General features: G+C 46.5%; 1 protein-coding gene and 1 pseudogene across 2 annotated transcripts; one reads left to right on the top strand and one right to left on the bottom strand.

Annotated features, from left to right (window-relative positions):
• Positions 1-701: 701 nt before the first annotated feature.
• Positions 702-19000, bottom strand: Mcm3 (minichromosome maintenance complex component 3). 2 transcript variants are annotated; one of them, XM_021149379.1, is made up of 17 exons: positions 18825-19000; positions 16337-16449; positions 15750-15958; positions 15158-15288; positions 13199-13437; positions 12898-13006; positions 11473-11626; positions 11063-11194; positions 10472-10680; positions 8242-8416; positions 7790-7916; positions 6919-7069; positions 4854-4994; positions 3916-4019; positions 3380-3456; positions 2945-3035; positions 1114-1800 (listed from the first exon to the last, which is right to left on the bottom strand). In XM_021149379.1, the coding sequence occupies exons 1-17, from the start codon at positions 18900-18902 to the stop codon at positions 1602-1604; spliced, it is 2439 nt and encodes an 812-aa protein (XP_021005038.1). In that variant the 5' UTR covers positions 18903-19000; the 3' UTR covers positions 1114-1601. The 2 variants fall into 2 exon arrangements, with proteins under 2 accessions (XP_029338074.1, XP_021005038.1); XM_029482214.1 differs by lacking the exon at positions 16337-16449 and having other exon boundaries at positions 702-1800; positions 18825-18877.
• A 1017-nt stretch (positions 19001-20017) lies between these two features.
• On the top strand, positions 20018-21638 carry LOC110303997 (annotated as a pseudogene).
• The last annotated feature ends 155 nt before the right edge of the window (positions 21639-21793 follow it).

The raw sequence follows: 21793 nt of genomic DNA on the forward strand, positions 1-21793 counted from the left end.
GTGGTGGTGCACGCCTTTAATCCCAGCACTTGGGAGGCAGAGGCAGGCGGATTTCTGATTTTAAGGCCACCCTGGTCTACAAAGTGAGTTCCAGGACAGTCAGGGCTACACAGAGAAACCCTGTCTTGAAAAACCAAAACAAAAAAACAAAAAACAAAAACAAACAAACAAAAAAAACCAAACCTACCATAAGACCTAGACTGTTCTGTTTTTCTCTGTGTAGCACTGCCTATCCTGAAACTCACTCTGTAAATGAACCCTCCCAAGTGCTGGGATTAAAGGCACATACCACAAAAATTAGGCTTATCAAAGATGAGGGTCTGCTGCACTAACCCAGGGAGTGCTGGGGCCATAAGCATGCACCACCACAACCAGTTTATGCAGTGCTGGGAGATGAACCCAGACCTTGACCCAGGCTTCTCCATCCTGGCCACACCCCCAGGGATGAATGGATAACAAAAATCTAGTACATAGAAAAAATAGAATTCAGCTATAGTGTAAAAATAACCATATTGTAGGATTTTACACACACAGTAGGATTTTACACACACATACACACTGAGGTCACAACCTCAGAAAGAAATAAACATGTTCTCCTGTGCATGCGGAACCTAGTCAATAACATATGTACATGTCGTATATAAGCAGAGCAGAAGACAAGACTAAATCCTACGGCATGAGGAAGGACAAAGGGAGCTGAGTTATGAAGGATATCAAGTCTCATTTTATTCTAACTCTGTCACCAAGTTGTCCCCTTTGGTGGTGGGTAGATAAGTACATAAAAGTATCTACAAGAGTTGAAAGTATAAAATCCATGTGATGGTAGCCTCTTGTACCATGGCTACTCTAAAATTAGACAAGTTCATTGAATTCTCTAGTGTGATTTTAACTACAATGTTTTTGTAATGAAATTAAAAGAAATCTTCGGGTGGGCCTGGGCCTGAGCGGCAGCTCAGAAGGTAAAGGAACCCACTGCCAGGCCTGACTACTTGAGTTGGATCCCTAGGACCTACATGGTAGTAGGGGACAACTCCCATGAGATGTCCACTGACCTCCAGAAATATGTCCCAGTAGGTCTCAGCCCCAACCCTCACATACATACACACAGACAAATAAATACATGGTTTTTTTTTTTAAAGCACAAAGCATGAAGTCCACATGTACAAAATAGTTATATTTACTCAGTATGAATGTCTTGGAAATTTAGGTCAACAATACATACTAGTCTAATTGCAAAGAAAGCTTTCTCCAATCCAACTTTGTCATCTGCCTGAGCCACTCTTGGCCCAACAGACCTCAAAAGCTTCCTGGACTAAAGTGCCTGGGGGGGTGGGGGTAAAAACACAAGTAACAAACGCAGAACACAGCTGTGCCCAGAAACACAGCTCAAATCATGAAGACTTCCCATGTTTAGGACTGGAAGGCTTGTGAGGCAGGCCTTCTGCCTGAGTCCTGGCCCTCCCTCCAGCTCTTGCCCTAAGGCAGACGTCATACACAAAGCTTCCAAGTCCTGATCGTCTCACCATCAACATCCCTTAAAAAAGTTACTGGAGGATGGGAGACAAAGGCTGGGGACAGGGCAGTACTTGGTAGCAACAACTTCAGATAAGGAAGACGATGCCCTCAGACACCATGACCTGGTTATCATCCTGCATCCGGCTCAGTGAAGCCTGGATTTCCTCTGAGGAGAAAGGCTCTTCTTTATTCCGATTGATGGATTCTGTGAGGTGGAGCATGCCCACAGACTGTGCATGAGCTTCCTGGAACACTTCTAAGAGGGCCGCCTTAAAAGCCTTCAGCCTGCACAAGACAGGAAAAACGTGAGGAAGTAGGAGGCCAGTCTGGTGGAGCACATGTCTGATACCAGCACTAAGGAAGCCCCCAACATCACCTTGTCTTAAACCAACAAAATGGCAGCAAACCCACCGGCAGCTCTAAGACAAGCCTGACATGGGAAAGTGTCTTTCCAATATTCTGAGCATCCTTCTAAACCAACCTACACTGCATGCAGAGCTTCCAGTAGTTCAGGCACGAGGAGTCTCTGAAACCTGGAGGCTGTCAAGAGACTGGTAATCCTACACATGGAAACTGGTCAGCACGACAGCTAGGAGACAGTTTACACACAGGACTTAATGGAAGCCATGACTCTTCCCCAGTCTAGGGACCTTACTGCGCCTTATGACTGTGCCAGGCGGCAAACCGAAGAATGTCTCACTGTGAATGGACAGCAGTGACATGGAGCCACCTCAGTGCCACTCAAGGACTTCATTAGGAATCTACATCTCATACTGGGGGACGGGGACACATGCCTTTAATGGGACCACTAGGGATGCGAGGGAAGGAGGGGAATCTCAGCGTGTGAGCCAGTCTGTTTACACATCGAGACACTGCAGCCCCTAGAAAGACAGCAGCGATTGACAGTGAACTGAGTGGATTCAGAAAGCAAACCTCATTGGCTGTTTCTGGAGTAGAATTACAGCCAATTTTAGTGTTTTTTTCTTTAAGTATTTTTCTACATTTGGCTGGGCTGTATTTTGTATCTTTAAAAATTAACCTTAGCCATGTTATTTCTTTGGTGTCTGGTAAACATAAATTTCAGGAAAAAGAGTATTTTCTGAAACTCTACTGAAAATATGGTTTTCAAAAAGAGTGGCCACAATTTATGAGGGGGGGGGGGGAAGAAATATCCCAATGAGAAGAATCCAAGGCTACAGTAAGCTACAAATCAAAATTTGACCTTGTTACCAAGCCAGTTCCTCCTGACTTAAAAGTAACAATTCAAATTTGCACAAGGTAGAAGCAATAGCAAGCAGGCAGTTCTGCCAAACCGCCACAGCCTTTAGACACTGGTTTGCAACACTCTGGGCGAGCCTGGGGTAATCACGGTGGAGCTCTAGCTCTAAGGTCAGTGGCGGCGGCTGGTGGCACCCCCAGAAGAACTCACCTGGGCTCACTGAGTTCCACTTTCTGGGAGTCCTGGGTCTCCTGAGAATCATCGGTCTTCTCTTGGGAATCGTCAGTCTTCGGGGTGTGCACTTCAGGGAAACAGGGGTAGGGGAGACAGCAAGGTGAAGCCATTTCCAGCAATATTAGAAAAGTGGCATCCCCGCCTCCTTGCTAAGCCTGTCTCCCATGATTCCTAAGGGCCAGGCAGGAAAATACAGGGAAAGCTCTGATGGCTAGGGGAATTGAGTTAGAGGGAGGCCCTAGCAGGCATGGCATAGGTCACCCAGATAGAAGAGACCAAGAGCAGAGCCAAGCTTATTTTCTAACACTGGCACTGCAGGTTTCCCAGGGTCTCGTGCGGGAGGCAGTGGGAACCCACGAGAAATGGCACACAAACAGCAACTGCAAGGGTCGGGAGGAAATGGTCACTCACCTTGAGGCATCTGCGTCTCTGCTTCACTGAAGTCATAAGGGTCACAGGACTCCCCATCCTTGGCATGAGTCTTCCTCCTGAAACACCCACAGCAGTCAAGAAACTGAGATGGCTTTACAGAGCCCTATTTGGGGGCTCAGACCACAGAGAAATATACAACCAATCAATGTGAAACACCATTCTGCATCCTGCAGATCCAGTCTTGCTCATACAGCCCTTCGTATAGGCCGTGGTCAGTCATATCTGTTTCCAGGCTCAGGCCTGAACAAAGCACTACTCTAACTGAAAGACATTCTCCAGGCCCTGGTGCCCGGTGCTCTCTGTTCCTGAGATCAGTCTGACGAATGCATAAGCAGGAGAGGAAACAGCCTCAAGAACACTGGGCGACCTGCTGATGGCATCACTTCTGTTATAGGAATTAATAACCACCTCCATCTGCCACCACTACAGGGCCTGGAAGGACCAGCCACTAACAAGCAGGGCTCTCCCTGGCCACAACAGAGCCTCGCATCTCACTTCTCAGCTCCCCACGGTACCTTTTCTGCTTCTGCTCAGTGTCTTCCTGGCTCTTTTCCTCTTCATCTTCCAGGTCTGATTCATCCTCACTTGGCTTCTTACGTTTCTTCTCCTTCTCCAGAACCTAGAAACAAGTTAGGGGATGTTACTGATGACAAAACTGAGTAAGGAACCCAGAGTCGCTTCTGCATCATGCGTAGAAATGACTTCCGTGTAGTTCTAAGACTTATCTGTACCTTCCCTGGTCCACGAGCCAGGACCATCAGTAGGGAGAGCCTACTAGCCATCTTTCACCAATGCTGTGAGGCTTTCCACACAGTAGGTACTTTAAGTTTACTAAATAAATGTTTCGGGAGGTTTCCAAAACCATTATGGTTAAGGCAACAAGCCATTTGTGTCTATATAGATCAGGTATTTAGTGGAAATTCAACACAGGTTCTCAAGCAGGAAAAAAGAAGCAGACCTTGAAGGTCTGCAGTTCTTCAGATGAGCCATAGGCACAAGGCTCAACTTCCTCCTGCCCTTTTATTAAACCTCCCACAACCCTCCCCCCCCCCATCTACTCCATTTCTGTCTCTTGTCAGAAAAGAACAGGCCTCTAAAAGATAACATCAAAACATAATGAAATAAAATATAACAAAACAAAAACCATTGCATTGAAGTTGGACAAGACAAACCAACAGAAAGAAAAGAGCCTAAGAGAAGGCACAGGAATCAGAGACCCACCCATTCACACACTCAGGAATCCCACACAAACACTGAACAGAAAGCTCTAATACATAGCAGAGGACCTGGTGCAGAGCAGCACAGGCCCTGTGATTGCTGCTTTAGCATCTGTGAGTTCATATGAGCTTTGCTCAGTTGGTTAAGCAGGCCTTGCTCTCCTGGTCTCCTCCAGCCCCTCTGGCTGTTAACACTCTTTCCCCTTCCTCTTCCATGGGATTCCCTGAAAGCTCACCTTCTTGAAATAAGCATACTGAACCAGCTCCACAGCTTCCTCTGCATCCTGCAGGTCCACAGTCTTGCTCATCCGGGCTTTCGCATGGGCTGTGGCCAGTCGAATCAGAGTTTCCAGTGTCCGTGCTGTAACTGGAGATGTCTGGAAGAAAGTGTGCAGGAATTACTTGTGCAGAAACATGTGTATTACTCTACGGCACAGAAAAAGAATGAAGGCAATACCAGAAATGCTAAGAAAGCCCAAGGTCTGTCCTCTCTATAGGTGGATGCCATTTAAAGTTCAAGTATCAGCCAGAACCCAACTACTGCCATCATCAAGCCTTATCAGAATCACTGCTCCAGTGAGCAGTGGAGAAGGCAAAGATTCATGGCTGCACAAGGTGCTAAGAAGAAGTGGCGGGCAGTTGAGTGCTTAGCCCCAAACATGGCATACCATCAGGTGCACAGATGCAAGGAACAGGTTAGAAGAAGGAAGGAAAAAGAATTAAAAAACTAAGACAAGCAGAAGTGCTGTGCAAAGCCATCATTTGGACAGAATTCAAGTCACTACTACGCTCACAATCTCACAGCAGCTGGGGATGCCTGCACTGAGTCTGCCCAAAGCCACTGACAGCAAGGCACAGATAGGGAGGACTCTAGAGGCCCTACTTACTGCTAGACTCTTTGCTACCAATAGATTCAAGCAGAGAGGGAATCACTGCTTTCATTTGTATACCCACTGGAGTAAGCAAGTGCTAATGGACAGATAATCACACAGATAATCCTGGCTAAACTAAACAGAACCCAAAAGTCATGAATCTGGCAGACACTGGCAGGGCAGAGGAGAGGCTGCTAGGGAGGGTTGAGGGAGAAGAGACTAGTGATGCAGGGGAGAGGGATTATCAGAGTATGTTCTATACAATGCTGAGCTGGACCTGTGACTCCTCTTAACTACTTCACAGAAGACGACATAGGTATAGAAGAATTGAATCTGTCCAAGGCCACCTGTGTGAGAGTGGAGCTCTGAGGACAGGTATCTGTCTCTCAGAGTGAGGAGGAGACTGACACACTCCCACACAAGGGGCCTGCATCTTCTTAAAGCCCCATTATGTGGTAGGGTCCTTGGCCTACCAAGTCACACTGTGCTTACTTGGAGTGCCAGGGAGTTCTGGCGGCCCTGCTACTCCCCAGCGTTCTCACCGGTACGGAGAAGGCCCGAGCAGGGAAAGGCTGCGCCCCAGGCTGCACGCCAGCTGCAGAGCTCTGACCAGGCACGGGCCACCCTTTCTATCATGGTTTCGATGTCTCCTGTTATATGAACCTCAGTGCCACATGCAGTTCACCTCTATCTTTGGACCTTCTAACTTCCCATTTACACTCACACCAATCTTCAAAATCAAACCTGCATGCACTCACACTGTGGAACCCCATCAGTATTAGATACTCCATCACCAGCTCCGCTTTCTGCATCACCTAAGAATTCTGTGAGACCTTCATGCGCGCTAACAGAACCAGACAACCATAACTCTGTTGTTTCAGTGAGCAGGCCTTCGAACGGGCGCACTGGAACAGTTTGTGCACAGGGAGGAGCAGTGATAAAGGGAGCATTTAGTATGGAAACGAGTGATGCTCTGCGCATCCCACCATGGGCAGAGGGGAAGTAAAGAACTATCAGAACACCCTGAGACAGAACAAGTACAAGGCAACAGCAGACGGCCCAGAGGCCTGTCGTATAAGCCAGCCTTTGAACTTGGGTCCTACATGAACTACACAGTGTTCCTGGAAGATGCAGGTAAGTTCCAATCTATTAAGTCACACTAGAAACTGCTCTGAATCATGGTCACTCAACCGAGACAAGGTCGGGTCCCAGAAGCTACTCATGGTTCACTGGCGGACATTCTTACTACATCTGAGGTCTTAGTTTTCATTTCCCTCAGAAAGTAATAAATAAATATCTCTCAACAGAAAATTCTTCAGACCAGGAAGGACAGTCAAGTGAAAACTCCCCCAGGTTACCAGAGAGCAGGAACTCCACTCCTCATGTTCTAGCTAAAGGACCTCAAGACCACAACCCCCTGTGCACTTACCCGGGCAGTGTCTGAGCTCATACTGTCCTGGCTGCGCAGGCGTGAGTATTCTTCTGCAATGTAGGCTGCTGACTCCTGTGTCAGGGTGGGCTTGATAATTTTGGCCACGTGAATGTACTTCTTCATAAAAGCTGCGCTCACCATCTTCTCCCTGGATCCAAGAGAATGAATGCCGTTTTCCTAACCCACCCAGGGCCATGCTTTACCTCTTGGAGGAGGGGACACACAAAGCATTTCTAATATTCTCCATTTAGCCTCAGGTGCTATCCCGGACTCATAAAGTCTAGGGAAGAAGTTCTGGTATTACAAGGTTTTTAAAAATTGTTCCACCACATGTGGTACCTGTCCTATTTTATATGTGGGAATACTGGTTCAAAGAAGTCAACTCAAATTCAGTGCAATGATACTTCTTTCTATAATATGGCCAAAGAGAGAGTCTACATAGCATGTTGGAGCACCCAACCAAGTCTCCTCTACTCAAATTCATCCTTAAAGCCTCTACTACCGGCTACCAACTAATCGTCACCAAAAATCTCCACAAAGGACCACCGGAGAATAAGAGGACAGACCACACACCCACTAGCACTTGGGCATACTGTGAAAAAAAGAACATTTTAACACAGTCATCTGGAGTCCAGGCTAGCTTCTCCTGCCTCGGCCTCTCAGTACTGAGCTTATGAGTGTGAGCCACGGCTGGCTGTCAAAACTATCTGCAAACTATCGGTTTTAAGAAAGATCTGAGCCTGAACTGAATCAAGGAGACATTATCAAGGCAACTGGCTAGGTCAAGTGCTTTATCTGTAGACCCCCCAAAAATGTACTCTAACAAAATCTCAGCTCTCTCTCAACAAAGAAGCAAGAAGAGGCTCACTTTTTCTTCTTGGTCCCATGTAGAAGGCTGTCATGCTTCTCATAAATGCGGGTATCTTGCTGGTCATCCTGGGTAAAGTCAGGATCGTCTGTGGCCAGGATATCCACTGAACTACCCAATGGCAGAGCTAGCAAACACAAGTTGAGACAAAGAACATCAAGGAGTTAAAGGCAAGAAAAACTGCCTCTTTTCCAGCATGGAAAGAGACGAAACCAAGAGCAGAAAGCAGGAACCCAGGAGGAAGGAAGAGACACATGGACCTCACAACTGCTCAAAAGAAATACAGCAATACCCCAAAATGGACACACAACCTCCAGCGAGCAGTCAAGTAAGGGGAGAAGGACAAGAAGGTGAGGGTACTGGAAACATTAACCCAGACACAGGATGAGCCAATGATAGCAGTATCCATTAGGACCCCTCCAGCAGCCACTCGTAGTATTCTCTATACTCACCATCACCGTCCTGCTCCCCCGGGGCCCTGTATTGGTGCATCCTAAGGACGTGGTCTGAGATCTCCCGATCCTGTTCAGGATCCATCTGATCCAGCATGATGAAGAGCAGGTCAAATCGAGACAGCAATGAGTCCTGCAGCCCAATGTTCTCCATGGGTGTCTTATACTGATCATACTGGAGAACAAGAGGACAACCAAGGAGAAGTGACATCAGTAAGAAGAACAGACATCGAGGCCAAATCAATCCTGGGGTGAGACTGTAAGGCTAGACCACACAAAATATAGCAGGAGAGCCGAAAATTTGGACCAGGATATAGCTCAGTGGTAGAGTGCTCCTCTAGTACATATCAGGTCCTCAAGATCACTGGGTATCAATACAATAGGAGAGATATGACCTCTCCTAAGTTGTCTCTTACCCTCAGATGCACTCTACACACATACATGCACGTAAAAATAAATGTCTGTTCTGTCTTCAGAGAAGATCTCTGACTGACCTGGCCATTCTGGAATTTGCTACAGAGAAGGATGGCCTTGAATGCACAGAAGTCCGCCTGCCTCTGCCTCTGCCTCCCAAGTGCTGGGATTAAAAGCTTGCTGCCACCACACCCAGCAGAAAATCAACCATTCTCAAAAGGAACCAACAAAGTTTCAATGTGCACATTGGTAGTGTTAGCCTAGAGGTCCTGACGTAGGGCACGCACGGAAAAGAGTGAGTATTGCAGCTTCCATCCTAGCAGAAGGGAAACCTTCACTGTTCAGTTCACTAGCATTGCTGGGTTTAAGTTCATACAAGGAAACACTACAAATGCCTTGTTTTAAAAAGGCAAACTCTTAATAGTTTGGTTTTCAGTTTCATCAAGAAGCCACCCACAGTAGCATACCAGAAATACCTGTGTATATCATGTTCATTACAGTATGGCTCACTACAGCCAAGATATGGAATTGGTTTATATGTCCACCCGCAGATGAATAGGTAAGAAAATATCAGATAAAATTATTTAAAAATAAACATGACAGGATGCCTTTAATCCCAGCACTTGGGAAGCTTACGTAGGCAGATCTCTTAAGTTCAAGACCAGCCTAATTTACATAGTGAGCTCCAGGACAGCCAGAGCTATACAGTGACACACTGTCTCAACCACACACATAACTCCTCCTTAATTACAGACTATGAACCCACCAATATTAGCAGAGTCACAGAAAACTGATATCAGGAACTGGTTTCTGGATGCACAATAACCATCAATTAATTCAAAACCAACCATGTGCTGGGCATGGTGGCGCACGCCTTTAATCCCAGCACTCGGGAGGCAGAGGCAGGTGGAGTTTGAGGCCAGACTGGTCTACAAAGTGAGTTCCAGGACAGCCAGGGCTACAAAAAAAAACCCTTTCCCTATAATACAAAAAAAAAAAAAAAAAGTAACAAAAGAATGAGCCGTTGGGGCTGGTGAGATGGCTCAGTGGGTAAGAGCACCTGACTGCTCTTCTGAAGGTCCAGAGTTCAAATCCCAGCAACCACATGGTGGCTCACAACCATCCATAATGAGATCTGACTCCCTCTTCTTGGAGTGTCTGAAGATAGCTANTCAAAAAAAAAAAAAAAAAAAAAAACGATGTAACAAATCTGAGATGTCCCCAACAGTGCTAGCTTTTGCTGTGTCATGCAACTTCAATAAAGCCTTGTTCTGAACACACCTGTGCATTCTCATTCTACACGAATCTCAATACTCAACTGTTCCTGGAAGACCAAGGCTCAGGGCTGAGATCACCTGATAAGCCACAATCCTTTTAGTGCATATACAAAGTCTCCAAGGACCAGAGAATGGACCAGAGGCATAATGGCCTAATTATAGAAACAGACTCGATGGTCCTAACATCAACTGGCAAGCTGGCAGCCAAAACAGCAGAAACCCAGGTTCACTCACAGACCCTGTCTCAAAGAGTAAAGTGAAGAATGATAGAGGAAGACACCCAACACTGATCTTTGGTTTACATGCATTTCGCGTGAGTGCACACACACACAAACATGCAAGACCACAGAACCTGCATACACACTCACACACATGCACACATGATTTCTTTTCTGTTATATAGGAACCATGAAGAAAACCTGCTGTGATCCAAGAGCAGTAGTAACAAGACAAGCTGTCCTCTATAACAAACCTCTCAGTCTGGCCAGTAAGCAAAACCAAATTGATCCAAGAGTGGTTATGGGCCCAATTCCACTCACCCTGCCATAGACTGGATTGGCAGCTGCCAAAACACTGCAGCGGGCATTGAGCCGGGCATGGATGCCAGCCTTTGCAATGGTCACTCGACCCTGCTCCATCACCTCGTGGATGGCCGTGCGGTCCATGTCAGACATCTTGTCAAACTCATCAATGCAAACCACTCCACGGTCAGCCAGGACCATAGCACCAGCTTCCAGGCGGCGCTCCCCTAGAAAGAGAAGAGGTAAATGTATGTGTGTGCCACGGTCAGGGGACAAAGATCTCGGTGGCACCTGTCCTCATAGTGCATGAGCACACAGTAAGAGACTTCACGTCACAGGAGTCTCTCACATCCTCAAGTGATACCCAGCTAGACTTCCTTTCCTGCTCTTCCAATCTTTCCCTAATTTCATTTCCCCTTCCTCCTAAGTTGCAGGTTTCTTTTGCCATCATTTAAATCATCATTTATCCATTTCTCCAGAGCATTCACTCTTATAACACACTCCACTAATCTTTCAAATGTCCCCAAACGCAAGTCAGCACCTACAAGCTTGAAGAATCTAATCTGCTCACACTCATGCTGGGCCTGACAGGGAGCCTCAGGTCCTTACCTGTTTCCTGGTCTGTAGTGACAGCAGCTGTGAGACCCACTCCAGAGGAGCCCCGTCCCGTGGTGGGAATGGCCCTGGGCGCTGTGCAAAGCACGTACCGCAGAAGCTGGGACTTGGCAACGGAGGGGTCGCCTGCAGGACAAGGGGGTGATGATTCTCTGGGAAATCCCCACACACCCCAGCAAATTCTGCTTCCACACAGAACTAACGTTAACCGTTACTTCTTCCCCTTTTCCCATTTGCAGTATATAGTCTACATCAGATGAATCAGAATTTCAGGGATGATAAAACAAAACCACCCATTTTAGTCTTCTGTACGCTGATGAGCCTAGAATATGACTAGACACAGTGGTACAATTTTAAATACACATTCTTCCAAGCCCCGTCCTCAAGGTCTAACGCCCTCATACCTATTAGAAGAATATTGATGTCTCCACGGATGTGGCTGCCGTTTTCCAGTTCCCGCTCCACGCCGCCCAGGAGCAAGCAGAGGATCGCCTTCTTGACGTAGTCATGCCCATGGATGCTCGGGGCTAATGACCGGGCCAGCTGCTCAAAGACATCCTGGAGGAAGAACCAAGAGAGAAAAGCCTCAAGACACCAGCGGGGTTTCTGGAGCCCATAGACAAGGTAAACCCAGGTTCAAAACCCAAAAGCTTTGCTCCAAGACAACCCCATTCAGACAACTGCAGGGCAGGTAAAGAGGTAGCCTATGGCACAAAACAAAACTTGTCAAGGTATACTTGTGATTGAAGGCCAGCTTGTGCTAACTAGGGACATCCCAGACCAGTGTGGGATATATAGTTAGATTCTGTCTCAAAAAACAGCGGGGGGAGTCAGGGGGAGAGAAGTCCCTTAGGCCACAATGTGGTTGTTGGGACTTCATAGCTTTCTGAGCCAGAACTTTCCCTGTTTCTTCTCTTTCAGGCCAGAAGCTAAGCATCCTTTTCCCCAACACTCCAGACTTCCTTAGTTTCTCAGTCCTCTCTCCCCACCACGTGGCTGTCTATTCACCATGCCTAACGCACACAGCATGCCACGCTCTCTCCCATCTATCAATCTATAATAAACTTCTCTCCAAACCTTCAGGGACAAGCATACCAAAAACACCAGACTGAGGATGCACCTCGGTGGTACAGAATTTAGCTAACACATACAAGGCAAGGCCCCTGGGTTTAATCTCCAAAACAATAAGCACATTCCCAGTGCAAACAAACATACACACACACAAACACACACACACAAACTGGGTAATCTCGTGGTTTAGCAGTAGCTTTTATCACACATACTACCTTGCTCGAGTCTAAATGTGGACAGATTGTCTTTATAAAGCAACCACCCGAGTTCAATCCCTCAGGTCCATAAGGCGTGAGGTAATCAACTCCGACAAGCTGTTCCCTGACCTCCACATGTAGGTACACGTGCACATATAAACAGTGAGACGTAAGTAAATACAGTTTAAAAAGAAAAACTAAAAACACATGGTAGTACATGCAGGAGGACCAGGTGTTCAGGTACAGCCTGGGCTACCCAAGACTGTCTCAACAGAACTAAACCAGTTATAAATAAAGCTCAATGGTACACCATATTCTAACTCCTACATTCTTAATCTGCATTAGGTTCAACTGAGCAGCCCAGAAGACACAAGTACCACCAATAAAATGGCAAAAATACTTGTCAGTTGGAACAAAATTGGAAGGTAGCAACAAATAATACTTCAGAGAGAAAAAAAAAAACAAAAACAAAAACAAAAGCAACTTCCTCTAGCTCCAGCCCAAGATGGCCCCATGCAGGACGCAACACTTTCAAACCAAACCCATCCCCATTCAACTGACCTTGGAACGAGTTTTGCTGAACTTCTTGATCTTGGCTATATCGTCTGCAGAGAATGCAGGCTGAATATCCTTACTCATCTGCTTCACATTACAGGCAATCAGGACGGTCCTGCAACACAGTGAACGGTGAAGCCCGGTGAAGGCCCAGCAGTGCTAAATGTTCCTGGTCTATTAAACTAAACCAGAAAACGGGAGCAGAGAACTTGACTGAGCTCTCTGTTCACCAGCCACAGTGAGGACGGAATGCCTATTTGGGAGGGTGGGACTCCCAGGCTAGGCCATGGCACAGCAGACCCTTTACCTGAAGGTCCCCGAGGTGTAGCAGCCCTTCTTCCCTGGAAGGCAGCGGTAGGTCCCCACCACCTGTATTCTGTCACCAGGCTTCACTTTATCCACAAGATCATCGTCTAGAATGACATCCACAGAGCGAGGAAGCTGACCAGCAGGGGCCTTCTCTGGCATCTCCTGGATGGTGATGGTCTGGTGGTCCTTGTAGACAGACAGGCCATACTCTGTCTCCAGGGGGTTGTTCTCCTCATCCTACAGAAAAAAAAAAAAAAAAAAAAAAAAAAAAAGAAAAGAAAAAAGTCATTTTGGTCTTGTCTTTAAAATGGAGCATTCATCCAACATGAAAAACATCTTATAGCGTTCTGGAACCTTTACTATCTCAAACAATAAATGTGTATGCATCTCTTCCAGCCTTCCTAACCTGATCCTTGGGTTAGTAACAAATCAGCCAGTGGAAGGGTCAGTTTTCACAGATGGGACCACGGCTGTACTAACACCTAAATTAAAGTCCCGACTCCTCACACTGAGGCTGCATCTGTGATCATAAGCTGATACAGGTTTTCTTTTCCTCTTTCTTTTTTCGACAGGGTTTCCCTGGGTACCCCTGGCTGTCCTGGAAGTCACTCTAACCATCCACCTGCCTCTGCCTCCTGAGAGCTGGGATTAAAGATGGGTTCCACCATGCCCAGCCCTGATGCAGGTTTCCTACTCTAGGAAATACCCAAGAGAAACACGCAGCCAAAGCTACAACCTGCTCACAGCAGCACTCCTACCAGGCAGATTGTAAAGAATATCTAAATCTATCAACAGAATAGGTAAATAACATGGGATTGTTATCACACAAATGAACACTGAAAGACACACACTCGTGGGCATACACAGTATCACACAAAAGCTGTTCGGCACAAGAGCACATACACAGGAAACCAGCCAAAAGCTGCAGTTCTCAACCTGTGGGCCGTGACCCCTTTGGGGGTTGAATGACCCTTGCACAGGGTCACCTAAGACCATTAGAAATCACGGATATTTACGTTATGACTCCTAACAATGGCAAAATTGCAGTTATGAAGTAGCAACGAAAATCATTTTACAACTGGAGGTCATTACAACATGAGAACTGTATTAAAGAGTCACAGCAAAAGGAAGGCTACAAGCCACTTGGCAAAAGCAATCCCTAGTGTTAAGACACTAGGATTGCCAGGAATGGTGTCACATGCCTTTAAACACTCAGAAGACAGAGGCAGGTGGCTCTCTGTGAGTTCAAGGCCAGTCTGGTCTCTAGTAAGCTCCAGGACAACAATCGAGGCTATGTGGAGATCCTTTCTCCAAAAACAGACATTAGGATAGCATGGCCTTCCGTAGCAATTCCTACGCACTGGTAAGTCTTTTTCCACTTTAGATGCTGGTTATATGAGTATATTCTGCTTATAAAAACTCGAATTATACACTTAGGTGTGTGTGTGTGTGTGTGTCTATGTATGTATGGGCTTTCTATATCGCAACTTTTCTAAACTTTATTTTGTGGGGTGCGCAAACATGTATAGGTGCACACACTCATGCAAACGGAGACCAGAGCTTGACATCAAATTCCCTCTTCATTTCAGCTGGGCTGGCCAGCCAGCCAGGAAACTTTTGGGATCACTCTCTCCCAGGACACTCTGTCCAAAGACAGGCAGGGTTAGAATGCACGTGTAGCACGCCTGGCCCTTTACTTGGGTGCTGGAGATTCAAACCCAGGCCCTCACACCTCCAGAACAAGTATTCTTATCCACTAAGCCAACTCCCTAACCTCTAACTATAATCTTAAAAAAAAAAAGGTAGGATTTCTATATTAAACTTTACCTTGAACCATTCTTTTTTTTTTCTGAATTAATCCTTACCTCGAATATCTACTTTTAGGATAAAGACTCCAGATACTATATAGTCGCCTGAATTTAAACACTCACCCTAGATTCTGCCCCCATGCCCTCACCTTTGTGGGATAAACAGAACTGGATGGGAAAGCCACTAGGGTGGTGAGGTCAGAGTAGCGTCGCTCTATGGTCTTCTTAGTAGCAGGACAGTAGTGAACGCTGCGAACGACTTTGGGGCGAACCAGAGAGCCTAGGGATGCAAAGGTGTGCACAAAGTCACCCAACGGCACAATAACAGACAATGGGGGTCTAAATTTATACAAGGCTCTATAATAAATACTATATTCTCCCAGTTAGGTTAACCTGTTTTACTAGCACTTGTCATTTGTTCTTCTTTACATCTATACATAGGTACCCTGCATCCGTGTGTAATTTTAAGTACCACTGATGTCAATGAAGGGACAGTTCAGGGTTGCAGTGAGGAGGGAAAAGCAGGACTCTTCCCGCTTTGGGAACTCGCAATTCTGCTTTCCACTGCTGGTCCCTCCCAGGCCGGAGTGCTGTGGACCCTGCGTTGCTTCACATTTTACTATTTAATTTCAATGTTTCCAACAAGTTCCCCAGACTCATACCAGCTCCCCTGGGTTCCAGACCGCCTAAATCTACCCTACCATTTCTTAGGGCCCTAAGCACCATCTTCGATCTACTCACATTTAGTAACAATGCCTTCCACACAGACCACACAGCTGAGGAAGCAGGAAGTGAGAGTCCGGGGAGAGACGTGCTTTGAGCCAAAGCTGCCTTCCAATCCTATGTAGAACTCCTCATACTGCTTGGCGTAGGTGGAGTCAATGGAGGCCACAAAATCCTTCAAGGCCCGCTGGAAGGCAACCAGCTCCTCAAATGCATTGTTCAGGAGGCTGCGTGGGGTTGAGACAAAGAACAGTTAGACAGAGCTCAGGAAGCTGACCCTAGAAACAGGAAGAACAACCTCGGGTCAGAAAAAGGAAACAGGAAGGAGCAACCTCGGGTCAGTGAAAGAAAATCCATGTCTACTTTGTGCGACCACTGTGTAAGACTGAAGTTATTCTCAATTCATCAAAGATGTAAAACAGGATGCTCAACACAACGCTGGAAGATGGGAGTACCTGAGACCACCTCTTCTCTGGGAGAAGATGACAGCCTGTATGTAGGTCAAGCCTACATACAATGCAATCTAGGTCTTCCCAATCTAAACAGGATGTCTTCCTTTCTCCTTCCAAAGCACCGGAGCCCCAAGAAACCCTGTCATGGCTCACCGGTTAGCCCTCTTTTCATTCTTCCTGCGCAGGTCATTCACGCTGACAATCAGCCGATACTGGTTGTCACTGATCAGTTCCCGAACCTTGTTCTGGTAAATGCCTTGGTCCTCCTGCGAAGCGGGAATAAGACATATCGAACAAGGGATTTGACATATTAACTTTTTTGACATATTAAATTAAGACATTAAATTAGGACACAAGTCAAATGTGTTTCAGACCAGAAGCAGCCCTGGAAACAAAGCCTCTGGGCCCAGATGAACGCAAAGTCTGTTCTTCAGTCTTCCCCTTCACCCACTGGCCTCAGACCTCACCTACAATCTATTAAGAGACTCTAAGAATCATAAAGTCAATGTCACCTAAGAAACTGAGGGTCCACTTTCTACAGGGTCTTGGTTTTATTCATAGCAAGCTTGGATCTCCAAAGCTGCCTAGGAGATACAAAGAGGAAAAGTTGAATTCAGGTAGAGCATGGAGCTAAACTACAATTCCAGCACTCAGGCATCTGAGGCAGGAGGATCACCACTAAGTCCAAAGCTAGGCTACAGAGTCAGACTCCTTCAAGAGCAACAACCAAAAGAACAAGCAAGCAGACAGGTACACAGTGACAATCTGTAAACACTGTAGAAAGGGGTATCTTCAAGTGAGAGTAAGCCTGTCCTGAAGCTAAGGGACAGCCAGCTAGGGATTCCAGTAATATTAGAAGGTCAGAAGGCAGGCAAGCTCAGCAGTGGGGTCTACAACTGCATCAAGAACTTGGGGGTACTTAAGGACGTATTACATAAAGGCAGGGTGGTCAGTTCTGTGTTCTTGCCCTCTGGTGTAACGTACTTCTGTCTTTCAGCGGAAAGATGTTCTTGCCTACGTTATAAAACAGGTGTATGCCTTTCTGGACAAGGAGAACACACCTGCTGTCTCTATCAATAGAGCATTAAGGACCACTGAGCATTCAATTTATAAAGGGGTTACTGATCGTGGGGGTGGGGGAGGGTTCTATTTATACCATGGGAGGTCAGCATAAAGGTATTCAAAAGTTCTAAGCAGGGACTCGGGAGCTACTTAAAGCCTACACCAGCAAAGATGGCACTAGCCACTATGTCACTTACACATGAGGATGCCAGCATGTTGATATATGTCTCAATGGTGCCCAGGAAGTAGACGGCTGCAGACAACCCTTTCCTCCTGTCCAGCATGCCCTATCACATACTATCATGATCATTAACAGTTCTCCTATATGCTTACATTTTAATTGGGAATTAGAATGGCCTAAGTCTTAAAGACTTAGTAAAAACAAACAAACAAAAAAAACCCCTTGCAATACGAAAATTTAACTTTAAAATCGGGATGTTAACACACCTGACTGTAGACATATTTCAAAATCATGATGCATATTTGAAATGTAATTTAAATACTCTTAAAGTTCAAATTTGAATTGCTTTTCATTGATCAACAAACTTCCAGGGCTCATCGACATCGTATAGCTTTAAATTTTGGATTACACTTAATCCCCATTTTACCTGCAAACAAAACACTTGATTCACCAAAAAGAGAGCTGTCATAAATTGTTAGTCTGGCTCCTACCCCCACCAGCATCAAGTCGGTCATTAAATCTGAGGGTTCTGTGCCAGTTACATTAGCTCTTCGAAGTAAGAGCCCGTTTACACCTGACCAGTCTCCTTGCAAGTTGTGTGGGGTTGTGGGGAACACATGAATTTAGAGACAACCTAAATTACTTTGGAGAAAACTCAAGCAGCTCATGAAGATATGCAGGAGCAAGAAAATGACAAGGGGAGATAATGAGAAAATGAAAATGATCAAAATACATTATGTGCTTATGAAGTTTCATAATGTAACCCGTATGTATAGTTAACATATCCTAATGTAAGAGGTTTCAAGAAAAATATGCTCCTCAGGGGAAGACGGCAAGCACAAGGCCTGGGTATCATATCAAGTAGGCTATGGGGATCAGTAGCAGCAATTATAAGAGGGAGTGATAAGAAAGAAATATGACCAAAATACATTATGTGTTTATGAAATTTCATAACGAAACTAATACGTATAATTAACATGAAAAGAATGTAACTTTAAAAATCTTTAGGTACATCTGAAGGAGAGAAAAAAAGATAACAGGAAGTTGCAGAGAAAATAAGTTATCAGCGGCCCTGGTCCTCCGCGGGGACCCCAGCACCGTGCCCGGTCACCCGTGGGGACCCCATCAGCCGTGCCCGGTCACCCGCGGGAACCCAGCACCGTGCCCGGTCACCCGTGGGGACCCCATTAGCCGTGCCCGGTCACCCGCGGGACCCCAGCACCGTGCCCGGTCACCCGCGGGAACTCAGCATCGTGCCCGGTCACCCGTGGGGACCCCATCAGCCGTGCCCGGTCACCCGTGGGACCCCATCAGCCGTGCCCGGTCAACCGCGGGAACCCAGCACCGTGCCCGGTCACCCGCGGGACCCCAGCACCGGGCTCGCGGCCCGAGCCTCACCTCGTCATCCAGGAAGTCCAAGTAGTCTCTCTGCGCTTCCCGCAGCTCCACATCATCCAGCACTACTGTGCCCGCCATGTCGCTGCTCCGAAATCGCCGGCCACCAAACAGCCCGGAAACGCGTGACACCGCCTTGGCGCGAAAACTTCCCAAGTTTTCCCGCCACGGAAGTTTATGGTGGAGGAAGCATGGAGCAGAGACGCGTTATGATTGGCTGACCACTTCACTAGCCTTTCATTCCGTGCCTGGATTGGAGAGAAATGGTCGCTTTCTCCGCCCTAATAGGAAGTCTGACCAATGGTACAGAGAGGATGCTCAAAACCCACCCCCTGGAAATTGAGCAACAGGAAGGCTAGGAAGCACTGCATTCTGGGAGTTGTGGTCCTTCCCACCTCACCCCCTGTTTTTCTTTTTTTTTCTTTGCCTGTAGGAAGTTTTGTCAAATGGGAAGTTAGGATTTACTGAGGGGGTCGGTCTAAGTTTGTACCCCATATGCACAGGTACATATGAAGGCCAGAGGTTGATATCCGGTGTCTTCCTCAATCTTTCTCCACCTTGTATTTTTGAAAGAGGAACAGGATACCCACTGACCCATCTCTTTAGCCTCCATATTATTGATTCTAACACTTTGTCTTCTAGCCTTCATTTCCTCCTATACAAAATGAGGAATCTGAATTCAAAATTCTCCAGTAAGCCATCACTAGTATTCCAAGAGCAAGTTAGAAATGGTGTAAAGACAAATTTTATTCACTGAATCATGCTATTGCCTTTAATACAGCCTTGATTTGTTGTGTCTTGATCTGTAACCTTGAAGACACAGAGATATATAATTCGTATTTCTCCCTACTTTCACAAGGTCATGAGATAGATAAGCAGAAAATCAGATTGTTCCAAAAAAAAAAAAAAGCATAGTTAATATATCTAAGGGTTCCATTGCTGTTCACATACTTGCTTTGCTTGCTATCTGTTGGCTTTCTGCCTTAGGCACTAATGGGCCAAGGCTGATTTACAAGGTGGAATAATTGCTAGGAGGCTCCCTGGAAAGCAGCATGCAGAAACAGTCAAATCAAGGCATTGCAAAGTATACAGAGTACTTCCTTTTTTCTATATCTCCAGCCCAAAGAAAACACTTGGAGTGGGCAACCCTGAGGTGGAGAACAGATGAGTTATGGGTACTGGATGCTGCTTCCAAGATGATGCCCACCATGTTATCCTGTTGAAAGAGGGGACTGATAGCTCTAAAGGCTTTCCTCAGCTCGTGAGTAACAGCTCGTGAGTAACATTGTCTGTGTTTGCCAAGTGATTGCTGGGGCTATAAGACCACCCTGGGTCCTCATGGCAACTTATTGTGGATGGCCAAGGCAAAACAACAATTTCTACTTCTGAAACTCCTCAATGGTGGACATCCTGCAGCAAAGACTTTAGTGGACATTGCTGGATCTGAAGACACTGACACTAGTGATGGCACCACCGTGGTGATCCTGCTGACTGAGGAGTTTCTGAAGCAGGTGAAGTCCTGTGTGAAGGAAGGGTTATGCCCTCAGATCATCATCTGAGCCTTCTGCACAGCCACCCAAAATCAAAGAGATAGCTGTGACTATGAAGAAGCAAGATAAAGTAGAAAAGAAGAAGATGCTAGGGAAGTGTGCAGTGACAGCCCTGAGCTCCAAGCCCTGAGCTCCAAGCTGATCTCGCAGCAGAAGGCCTTCTTTGCCAAGGTGGTGGCTGATGCTGTGATGATGCTCAATGAGTTGTTGTAGCTTAAAATGACTGGCACCAAGAAGTTGCAGGGTGGAGCCCTAGAGGAGTCTCAGTTGGTGCCTAGTGTAGCGTTCAAGAACAATTTCTCTTAGTCTGGGTTTGAAATGCAGTCCAAGAATTATGAGAATCCCACAATTGCCTTCTCAAATGTCGAGCTCAGCTGAAAGCAGAGAAAGATAATGCTGAAATCATAGTCCATTGGGTGGAGAATTACCAGGCAATTCTTGATGCCAAGCGGAACATTCTTTATGACAAGTTAGTCATAGTCAGGAGCCAAAGTCATCTTCTCTAAACCCCCTATTGTGGATGTGGCCACCCAGTACTTTGCTGATAGGGACATGTTCTGTGCTGGCCACTGGCCTGAGGAGGATCTGAAAAGGACGATGATGGCCCGTGGAGGCTCAACCCAATGGGAATGCTCTGATTCCAGATGTGCTGGGCCACAGCCAGGTGTTTAAAGAGACCCAAATTGGAGGCAAGAGGTGCAATTTCTTCACTGGTTTCCCTAAGGCCAAGACATGTACCACCATCCTCTGTGGTGGCGCTGAGAAGTTTATGGAGAAGCCAAAGAGGTTCCTGCATGATGCCATCATCACTGTGAGGAGGGCCATCAAGAATGACTCTGTGATGGCTGATGGTGAAGCCATCGAGACGAAGCTTTCCAAATATCTGAGGAATTACTCAAGGACCGTTCCAGGGAAACAGCAGCTATTATTTGGGACATATGCCAAGGCCCTAGAGATGATCCCACAACAGCTATGTGATAACGCTGGCTTTCATGCCACAAACATTCTCAACAAGCTGTAGGATAGACATACATGGCAGGGGCGGGGGATGTTGTATGAAGTGGACATCAACAATGAGAACATCACTGACAACTTCCAGGCCTTTGTGAGGGGGTCGGCCATGGCCATGGTGCACATCAATGCCCCTGACAGATGCTTCTGAGGCTGCATATCTTATCATATCTGTAGATGAGACTATCAAGAGTCCTTGCTCCACTGTGGATGCTCCAGCAGCTGGCCAGGCCAAGGCCAAGGCCACCTCCATTGAAAGATAGTCTGTGCAACTCCCTGTGAGGTGAATGGGCTAGGGAATGGGGTGGCTGATTGGTCTGCTGTGTTCTCACTGGAGGTTGTGTAAATAAAACTTAAGGTTATTCAGTAAAAGAAGGAGGAGGAGGAGGAGGAGGAGGAGGAGGAGGAGGA

This window comes from Mus caroli, chromosome 1 (assembly GCF_900094665.2).
Source record: "Mus caroli chromosome 1, CAROLI_EIJ_v1.1, whole genome shotgun sequence".
In the NCBI taxonomy this organism is placed as follows: Eukaryota; Metazoa; Chordata; class Mammalia; order Rodentia; family Muridae; genus Mus; species Mus caroli.